The 11,001-nt window shown below is 39.6% G+C and overlaps 1 protein-coding gene across 1 annotated transcript in view; it reads left to right on the top strand.

Moving 5' to 3' along the window:
* Positions 1-10,676, top strand: part of LOC121651229 (sushi, von Willebrand factor type A, EGF and pentraxin domain-containing protein 1-like) — a 52,098-nt gene extending 41,422 nt beyond the window's left edge. Inside the window, exons 30-39 of the mRNA XM_042003242.1 lie at positions 5,849-6,037; positions 6,214-6,310; positions 6,438-6,508; positions 6,597-6,776; positions 8,086-8,274; positions 8,451-8,547; positions 8,675-8,745; positions 8,834-9,013; positions 10,290-10,464; positions 10,554-10,676. Of these exons, the coding sequence (XP_041859176.1) occupies positions 5,849-6,037; positions 6,214-6,310; positions 6,438-6,508; positions 6,597-6,776; positions 8,086-8,274; positions 8,451-8,547; positions 8,675-8,745; positions 8,834-9,013; positions 10,290-10,464; positions 10,554-10,566 (1,262 nt within the window). The 3' untranslated portion in view covers positions 10,567-10,676. The remainder of the gene's footprint in view (positions 1-5,848; positions 6,038-6,213; positions 6,311-6,437; positions 6,509-6,596; positions 6,777-8,085; positions 8,275-8,450; positions 8,548-8,674; positions 8,746-8,833; positions 9,014-10,289; positions 10,465-10,553) is intronic.
* Positions 10,677-11,001: the final 325 nt, after the last annotated feature.

Here is an 11,001-nt window from a genome sequence, read left to right on the forward strand (position 1 = left end):
GTGTCTTTCCTTCTGCCTTCAAGCAAGCTCGGGTTACCCCGCTGCTGAAGAAACCCACACTCAACCCAGCCCAGGTTGAAAACTACCGGCCGGTCTCACTGCTTCCATTCATGTCTAAATTACTAGAGCGTGCCGTCTTCAGTCAGGTCTCACAGTTCCTCCAGGACAACAACCTGTTAGATCCATATCAATCTGGATATAGGCAAGGTCACTCTACTGAAACTGCTCTCCTGTCAGTTACTGATTCCCTACGGCTTGCCAGATCCACTGGTCAATCCTCAGTCCTTATACTGCTGGACCTGTCGGCTGCCTTTGACACTGTCAACCATCATATACTGTTCTCCAAACTCTTAGAGCTTGGCATCTCAGGATCTGTCCTCTCGTGGTTTACATCCTACCTCACAGGGAGATCATTCAAAGTATCTTGGCGAGGGGGCGTGTCCAGATCACATGGGCTAACAACAGGGGTGCCTCAGGGCTCGGTGCTCGGCCCTCTTCTCTTTTCCCTATACACCTCCTCACTCGGTGCAGTCATTAGCTCTCATGGTTTCTCCTACCACTGCTATGCAGATGACACTCAGCTTTTCCTTTCTTTCCCACCTGATGACACAACCGTCTCAATGCGAATATCATTATGCCTTGCTGATATCTCTGCATGGATGAAGGATCGCCACCTTCAGCTAAATCTGTCCAAGACTGAGCTTATTGTCTTCCCAGCCAGTCCTTCTTTACCGCCACAGATAAGTGTGCAGCTTGACTCAATCACACTAGTGCCTACATCTTCTACCAGGAATCTTGGTGTCATGGTAGACAACCAGCTGACCTTTAAGGACCATGTTGCCTCGGTTTCCCGGTCTTGCCGATTTGCTCTCTACAACATCAGGAGGATCAGACCCTACCTGACTGAACACACGACCCAGCTCCTGGTCCAGGCTCTGGTCATTTCACGCATTGACTACTGCAACTCCTTACTGGCTGGCCTGCCTGCATGCTCAGTTAAACCTCTGCAGATGATCCAGAACGCAGCAGCACGTCTGGTCTTCAACCAGCCCAAAAGAGCTCATGTCACTCCACTGCTAATTGCTCTTCACTGGCTTCCAGTTGCAGCACGCATCAAATTCAAAGCTCTGCTTCTGGCTTACAAAACAATAACCCAAACGGCTCTGGGCTACCTTCACTCCTTAATCCAGAGCTACACTCCCTCTCGAAACTTACGCTCTACCAGCGAAAGACGCCTAGTGCTCCCACCACAACGTGGCGCAAAATCAGTAGCTAGACTCTTCTCCTCTGTTGTTCCCCGGTGGTGGAACGATCTACCAAACTCCGTCCGATCTGCAGAGTCCGTATCCACTTTTAAGACCAAGCTAAAGACTCAGTTGTTTAAGGAGCATTTCCACATTTAGCTTAACTAAATGAGTCAGAAAGATTTGTCCAGCTTTTTGGCTCAACCAAGTACTGAAGAAGGTGTGTGCACTTATGCCCAAGATGATATTGTGTGATGAAATCATGCACTTATGCCCAATTTGATATTATGTGATGAAATCATGCACTTATGACCTAGTTGATATTGTTTGATGAAATCGTGATCCTGTATTTAAATAAAATGACTAAAAAAAAAAAAAAAAAAAAAAAAAAAAATTATATGCACTGCACTAGCACTACATGACAGCACCTGGGTCCAACTGGACTCAAAAGCGGTCTGACTATCACTTAATTATGACGTCCCATCTTGTTTGAATTCATGCTTGTGTTGTTCTTCCTCTCAAATGTAAGTCGCTTTGGATAAAAGCGTCTGCTAAATGACTGTAGAATAGAATAGAATAGAATTGTGTCTTATTAATTTATTAAATTTTCTGAACATTTTATTAAAATACATCCGCAAACTTTTGAGTTATGTTGCTAACAGACACACAGACCAAATACATGAGCTCCGCTGTGGCAGAGGTAAAAACAAATCTTCCTTTACTATGACTCCAGAAGTATTTAGCTAGTCTTTGTGGTTGCAGAGATGTACTCATTATGGGTATGCAACTTTTGACCAGAGGCCTAACAAACAGACACAAGGCTCAAATGGTAAGACCCAAATTTTAACCCTACAGTCATAAAAGGTTTAATTAAGACAGAATTAGTCAAACACATTGTTCAAAACACAGCGTATCTGCTTTTAGAAGCTTGTTTCAAGTCATTTAATGAGAGCAGATCCTTAAGATTCAGGTGATTTTGCAGTGTAGGCTTTTCCAAGCATTGTGGGTGGCATATGTTAATGCTTTCTCATGGACATAAAGATACCAAATCTAGATCACTGGAGCAAAGGCACAAAGTTCCAGCACTTTTTCTATGGATACATGTCAACTTGGGAGCAGACCAAGAATAGATTCCTAAACAAGAAAACTATAACTCTATAAAAGGACACTGAAAAGAATCCAGTATACAGTATGCTGTGGTGTGTGAGTTTAAGATGTTCCTTCTCCATGGTAGACAGTATTCAGAGCATGTAAACATTCTAAATGCATGCATATAAAACATAACTGAGTAAAGGCATAATAATGGCTTGTTCAATTATGTGTGATTCTAGAAACCACAGGTAAACCTGCTGCTCCTGTCATGGCTGCTACGGTCCTGTTTGTACTGAGCAGTCTCATCATGGCCACCACTGTCCAAGGTGAGTGCATGCATGAGTTTTTTCTTACTATTCATTCAGTCCTTACCAACATCTGCTCATCTTCTTCTTTTCTTCTCATTTTAAATTCCTGTTACAGCTCAAGACTGTCCTAAACCTGAGGGAATTCCCAACATCAGTTTGAGGGATGAGGACATTGTTAAGAAAACATTCCCAGATAAACAAAGAATTAGACTTCGTTGTGGTATTGGCTACACATCTGCAGGGGGGTCTCCATACATTACTTGTCTTGCAGGCAGTTGGAGTCCTGTGCAGCTGAAATGCGAGAGTAAATATTATCATTTAATTATACGGGTTAATGATTTTTACTTTTGGAAATTCTAGGAGTCAGAACTAAACCTACAGTCTGAAAGTGATGAGCATTATACAGAACTATGAGATCTTTATGATGCAATGGAGCTTGGTCTCTAAGAGCTTTACTCCTCTGAGATTTCTTGTTCCAGGGAAGAGCTGTGGCTCTGCTGGTGAGGTGGCAAATGCACGAATAAACTATGAGGGGACTGAGTTTGGTGACAAAGCTGAGATTCGTTGTAACAAAGGGTCAGTAATAAATTGACAACTCAGATGGCTTAAAGAGAATTAATCTGGAAACTGCTCATTGCATATTTTGATAATCATGTTTCCCAAAAAAATTACAATAACTACAGTTTGGTAATAATAACAACAACAGTAATGATAATAATAATAATAGATGAATAAATAAAAAGGCTTTTTAGTGGGGCTTGCTCATCATTGCAACTGATGAGTTGTTTTACTTTTCTTTTTAGTTACACAATGGTTGGAAAGGGAGATCTCAATTGTGGAGACAAAGGATGGATGGGCAGACTGCCTGTTTGTGAAGGTTGGTTATTTTTCTATTCACGTCTCACAAATAATTAGAAATTCATTGTCTGTTTCAAGTCTAATGGACGTATGTGATTTGGTCTTTCAGGAATAAAATGTTTCTCACCACCAGTAATTGCAAATGGCTATTTAAGACCTGATCGAGAAGCTTATGAATACAGAGATGTTGTGACGTACGCCTGTGACGATGACTATACACTCAAAGGAGAAAGAGAAGGGATGTGTTCAGAAAATGGTGATTTCAGTCCTAACCCTCCAATATGTAAACGTAAGTGTTTTGAAAAATATTTTATATAATGTTTGACTACCTTCTTGAACTGCTAATTTTCTAAATTTTAGAATGTTTTTTTACAGTAAACTCTTACAAACTCCCCAATCCTGTTATAGTTTTTTTTCATCTCTGGCTACATTTCCATTACCCCTACGACCGCACAAAACCTCAATATCGCAATAAAAACTGGTAATAGAAACACTTAATTTTCAACAAAAGGGTGGCTAGAGTCAGACTGGGGCGGCCCAGAGGCCCGAGCGATCAGTGGCAATCCCGGAGCACGAACCCAAGCCACCCCACTATGAACACCACCCCAGACCCAACCAGAGGGTGGCAAAGAAAGCCCCCAGCCAGAGCCAGCCGCCAACCCCATTGGGTACAGGCCATTCAGGGTGGCCAGAGTGCAGGGCCCCAAGAGACCAGGAGCGCCCCCCCCCATTACAATAGGGGGCCATCAAGGCTGCGTTCAGTGTGGACGGGATCATCTTAGCAAGGCGGCTAGTTACTATTGTGAAGTAATTTGTTTTTGAAACATGGAACAACAACATGAGCCTCCATCAATTGCTGAAAACATTTTCATTACGAATTGTGCCTTTCAGCTCACTCTGGATTTTTTGGTCAGCCAACAAGCACAAAAAGGGTGGGGATTCGCTCTCATGACATCCCATGACATCAAACTTTTGCAGATAGTGGCCTGCTATATCTTTTTTTTTTTTTTTTCTTTAATCTGTCCTGTCCAGCTTGGTAGCAAGCCAAAGGATAGTCTGTTTGCTGTGTTGTGCCAAACAAATTTGCTTTGTCAACAGGAGGTTTATAGATATAAGGCTCCTCTTGATAATCTGATTTATGTAAATTTGCTGGACCTGAAGAGAGGGGGCAGGAAAAAAAGAGGAAGACAGCAAAAAGAAGCAAAAGGAAAAGCAGAAAGAAAAAAGAGGTGATAAAAACACAACAGATAGAAGCACCCTTCAGTCCAAACTATCACCAGACAACCAACTGCTACACTTGTACAGAAACACAACAGAAAATTTGGAATGAGGAGTGATCAGAGCTAGGCACCCCCGTTTCCTGGGAGCCCCCCCCCCCAATACCTAGGGGGGAAGGAGAGGAGGGGGATGAGGACAATGGGAGAGCCCAGACCCATGGCACTTAACCCCCTGGGCCCACCCAGGCCTCCCCCACAAGTGCATGTGCCTGCTATCTCGATACATAACGATTTTCAGTCCGGCTCTGCACCTTCAGAACCCCGATAGAGTAGGTGCTAAAAAAATGAATCTACTGACCTCTGGAAAATTCTGATGGGAACACCTACAAATTGGGAGGGGTGGTGTTGGGCGGGGTTAAGTCTGTACTAGTGAGACAGTTCCAGTCAATCAAAGTCTTTGATTAACTCTTAAGACCCTTTTTTTTTTTTTTTTGCACGATTTCTGATGATACTGATCCATTTGCTGCTTTGGGCTACATGCATTCAGAAAAAAAAAATGAAAATAGACTAAATTCCACACATAAAGGATGCAGAAAGTGGACAGAATTATTCGTCCTTAGCATGGAGGGAAAATGGGCCCTTAGTCTGACCCCTTCACTTAGACCACTTTGCTTTGGGAGACCCTACCATGGGCTATGGGCTCAGACAACACAGCCCTCAGGTTCACAGAGGAACTCAAACCCTTTCACTATGTTAAGGTGGTAATTTTTTGACAGTTTTGGCTTTTGGAAACGTTCTGGTCCGCACTCCAGACGATTTGATGGCAGCAATGCACCAATTCATTTTTGCTAACTGCCAAAAAATATAAAGTAGAAGAGCTGCATTGGCAATCTGAGCTGTCACTCAATAGGCCAACACCTGCAAATAATACTCCAATCGTAGTCAAAGGTGGAACAGGGGAAAAGTAACTGACACTAAACGCAACCTCTCAAAAAGCATGCAACTGAATTCAAAATTAAACAAAGCAAAAAAACAACAAAACATGCCATATGGCGAAACCAAAAACACAACAGAAGACCCAAAATTTGCCACCTTACAACATGTGCTCATGTCTCTCTTTTCATTGTAGCTAAGGACTGTTCCAGACCTGGTGGAGGATCCTTCATGCATCTGAAGGGAAATGATAATAGAAAATATACATTCCCACATAACTCCACAGTTACATTTGAATGTAATGAAGGCTTCAACGATAAAGGAGGGTCACCACTGAGTACTTGTACTGCTGGCCGTTGGAGTTCTGTGGAACTGAGATGCGAGAGTAAATATTATCTCTAAATTCTACTTTACAATTCTTCATATTGTTGCAGCAACATCTGACTGTCTGATTAAACTGGTCATATTCTTAAAATATAAACCTTTTATTGAATAGTAATATATACATAATCCTGTCTATTTTCTAAGAGATGAGTTTAATCCTGATATTTCTTCTTCCAGTTAAGGACTGTGGTCCACCTAAAAATGTGACAAATGGAATAATAAAATATAAGTGGACTGAGTATGATGACAAAGCTAAGATTCGTTGTGACCATGGGTTAGTAATAAATTGATAACTCAGATTGTTCAGGTTTAGATTTTCTTGTTGCAGAACAGAAACAAAATAAACTAAACTCTTCTTTACATTGCAGTTGATAAGTTAACATGTTTACTCTTCTGATCAGGTACAAATTAAATGGAAGTTCAGAAATCACTTGTAAAATGATGGGATGGAGCGAACCACCGACATGTCAAGGTTGGTGATGTTTTTGTGTTCACACATCACTCACCTGAATTAGAAACTCAGTACCTTCTTCTGAGTCTGATGTCGTTTTGTTTTGCAGTGGTGACGTGTGTTTCACCACCAGTGGTTGCAAATGGCAGTTTCACCCCTGTTAAAGATGTCTACCGCTATGAAGACTCTGTGGTTTACTCCTGTGATGATGGTTATAAACTCCTTGGATTAAAAAGATTAAAATGTATAAATAATGATACATTCCTCCCTCATCCTCCACAGTGTAAACGTAAGTGTTTGAATAATGTTTAATATGATATTTTATGAGCAGTGATTACTGGAACAGTTTTTTAAAAAAAAAAAACAACAAAAAAAAACAAAACAAAACAAAACAAAAAAAACAAAAAAACAACTGATGTTAAAATATTTATTTAGCAGCATTAACTTGCATCAGTGTCAGGAGTAAAAAGTAATGTGTTAAAGTACTCTGATTACTCTCTTACTGGAACTAGTGAGATTATTACTTTATACTTACTGGATGTTACTGCACACCTCAGTAAACATGTGCAGCAGACTCAGTTTGTAGGATAGCAGAGAATCAACATCATGGTAGCTCTTTAATCATTTTAATTAGTGAGTGAACAGGACAGTGGCCCCATCAGGGTATAAATCTGCATCTTGTCGGGATGATCAGTGTCTGTGGAGAAATAGTTTATTTGGTATTTGAAGAAACATCTGCAAGCTACAGCTTCTGGGGAAAAAATTAAAAGAAAGAAAACATAAGAAAGAAAGAAAGAAAGAAAGAAAGAAAAAAGATAGAAAAAAAAGAAAGAAAATGTCAAAATCCACTTGTGATTTGCCGAAATAAAACAAATATCTTCATGTGTGGATGCAGTTTAAAAAAGTCATTTGTAGACCTCAAAGTACACATGACATGATCATTTCCACTCATTTACTTTCTTTATGTTGGTTACATCTAAATTAGTTTTGCAGCCATCAGAACTCAAAAGAGGTTGTTAATATTTCAGAACAATGGAGCAGATTGTCTCCACTTTTATCTAGCTGATTATTTCTATACTGGCCCGATCCATTCCTCTACAAACTCTTCCTAAACATAACAGAATGTTGGTCGGACTGCTAGCCGTGTACTGAGCAGCAGGGCAAAAGGATGTTGGTGACTCATAAATGCAGGACTCCGGTCTGGAACTCACTGCAGCTTGTTAACAATGTTTTTTATTTATTATTATTATTATTATTATTATTATTATTTTGGTTGAACACACTACTTTTTTCTGAGGGAAAGGTTTGCTGGGTCTTAGAACTGTTCCCCGTTGCTGAGGGGGTCAGTGGTGACATTCAGCATATTTCCTAGTTGCTGCTGCTTGTTCACACCACACTGTCCTAGAAAGATAAAGGAAGTTTGTTTTTTTTTCCTTAGATTTTTAAGATGGAGTTGTCTGAAGTATTTACAAATATTTAGTATATTATTTGCAGCAGACAGTATTCAGAGTACTCTCAGTTTGATCCATCATAAATGAAAATGTTAGTAATCTTTGACATTTGCTCCATTTGTGCTCATGTCTCTCTTTTCATTGTAGCTAAGGACTGTTACAGACCTGGTGGAGGATCCAACATGCATCTGAAAGGAAATGATAATAGAAAATATACATTCCCACACAACTCCACAGTTACATTTGAATGTAATGAAGGCTTCAGCGATGAAGGAGGGTCACCACTGAGTACTTGCACTGCTGGCCGTTGGAGTCCTGTGGAACTGAGATGCGAGAGTAAATATTATCTCTAAATTCTACTTTACAATTCTTCATACTGTTGCAGCAACACCTGACTGTCTGATTAAACTGGCCATATTCTTAAAATATAAACCTTTTATTGTATAGTAATATACACATAATCCTGTCTATTTTCTAAGAGATGAGTTTAATCCTGATATTTCTTCTTCCAGTTAAGAACTGTGGTCCACCTAAAAATGTGACGAATGGACATATAAACTACAAGCGGACTGAGTATGATGACAAAGCTACGATTCGTTGTGACCATGGGTTAGTAATAAATTGATAACTCAGATTGTTCAGGTTTAGATTTTCTTGTTGCAGAATAGATAAAAAATAAACTAAACTCTTCTTTACATTGCAGTTGATAAGTTAACATGTTTACTTTTCTGATCAGGTACAAATTAATTGGAAATTCAGAAATCACTTGTAAAATGATGGGATGGAGCGAACCACCGACATGTCAAGGTTGGTGATGTTTTTGTGTTCACACATCACTCACCTGAATTAGAAACTCAGTACCTTCTTCTGAGTCTGATGTCGTTTTGTTTTGCAGTGGTGACGTGTGTTTCACCACCAGTGGTTGCAAATGGCAGTTTCACCCCTGTTAAAGATGTCTACCGCTATGAAGACTCTGTGGTTTACTCCTGTGATGATGGTTATAAACTCCTTGGATCAGAAACATTAAAATGTTTAAATAATGATACATTCCTCCCTCATCCTCCACAGTGTGAACGTAAGTGTTTGAATAATGTTTAATATGATATTTTATAAGCAGGAACTGTTGGAACTGTTATTTTTTTCCCCAAAACAACAGGTAAAATGTTTATTTATCAGTGCTGACTTGCATCAGTGTCAGGAGTAAAAAGTAATGTGTTAAAGTACTCTGATTACTCTCTTACTGGAACTAGTGAGATTATTACTTCATACTTACTGGATGTTGCTGCACACCTCAGTAAACATGTGCAGCAGACTCAGTTTGTAGGATAGCAGAGAATTAACATCATGGTAGTTCTTGAATCATTTTAATTAGTGAGTGAACAGGACAGTTGCCCCACCAGGTTAAAATGCAATCTGTATCAAACCTGACATCTCACATCCAGCTGTACATATTTGAGTCACAATCAGATCTAGAACATAAGATGAACCTCCACAACAAAGATGACAGCAGAACATCTCCGTTTGTTGTTTGTCTTATTATTTTTAGTTAAAGTTGTGTGAAGTACTTTTGAATATTTCTCCAGAGCTCAAGAATACTCCTCTCATCTCAAGAACTGCAACACATAGAACACTAAAATTTTATATGTTAACACACCTCCATCTAGAAAAACATTTGTCATACATCATAACTGGTAGGCTTGCCAGCCCCTAAAAAACAGAAAAGAAAATTACTTGGGTTTTGTGGTTGACCATGTGGTGGTGTTCTTGCGATACTGACACCTGAAAACGGAGGAAAAGTAAGGATGCAGAAAATTTGCACCAAACTTTACGCATTGACTGCATCTGAAATAGTATCTATCTGAGCAAATAACAATTTAACAGTGTACCTATTGGATACATAAAAAACAACTGGCAAAAACTACAGAATTATTTTAGACCCAAGCAGGTGGGATGTCCTAATAATGAGTTGAAATGACGTAGAATGACCCCTCTTAGTCTGGATAATCAGCCAAGAAAATGTCAGTTCAGGAATCAGGAATCAGTTCACACTCACACGTGTTCAGTTCTCTCTTTTTATTCTAGTTAAGGACTGTTGTAAACTTAAGGGAGGATACATTCAAATGCAATAATGACTCCACACCTCCAGGAAAGGTCACCATTCATAAACTGTACTGCAGGCAGGTGGAATCCTGTGTAACTGAATTATAGGAATAGATTTTATTACTTTATGATACTTTACAGCTCTTCACACTATACTAAAAATATTTGAAAATGTTGGTAATATTTTGCGTTCTGGTCATCACTCTCTTTTGATCTCTTTTCATAACTTTAAAATATGTTTTGTTTTGCAGTGGTGACATGTGATTCACCACCAGTGGTTGCAAATGGGAATTTCAGCCCCAATTCCAGTTCCTATAACTATGGAGACAATGTGACATACACCTGTGACAGTGGTTATGCACTCAATGGAACAAGTGAATTAACATGTTCAGATGAAGGTGAATTTAACCCTGAGCCTCCACAAAGAAAATACAAACATTTTAACCCCACCTTTCTCAATATTTACCACTGCTGTTTCAGCACTTCCATTTTCTTTTCTTTCTTTTTTTTCTTGCTTTCAGGGGTTGAATGGAAAGATCCTGAAATTCCAAATGCTGAAATTGTTAATGGTTCCCAGCCTCCACATGGACCCATGGCCTCTGTGACGTACAAGTGTAAAGATGGATATGAAATGTCAACCACCTTGACATGTGACATCAATAGTCAATGGTCGCCTGGAACTCCACAATGCATTAAAAGTAAGTCTTACATTTTTACGTCTGCTTTCTGTCGCTCGTCGTGTCACTTTATTTGTGTTCTGAAATTACAACATGAAAAGCCAAATTTTACAATCAGGCTTAAATCTGTTCAAGTTTAACTAACCAGAAACTTTTTGTGGAAAACTGTTTTCATTTTCTGGCTTTTTTATCACCACAGCTGAGCAGGAAGATCCTGAGATTCAAAATCCAAGCTCCACTTAAGGTTCTTCAAGTCCACATGGATCCTTGTCCACAGTGAGCTTCT

This window comes from Melanotaenia boesemani, chromosome 13 (assembly GCF_017639745.1).
Source record: "Melanotaenia boesemani isolate fMelBoe1 chromosome 13, fMelBoe1.pri, whole genome shotgun sequence".
NCBI classification, from domain to species: Eukaryota; Metazoa; Chordata; class Actinopteri; order Atheriniformes; family Melanotaeniidae; genus Melanotaenia; species Melanotaenia boesemani.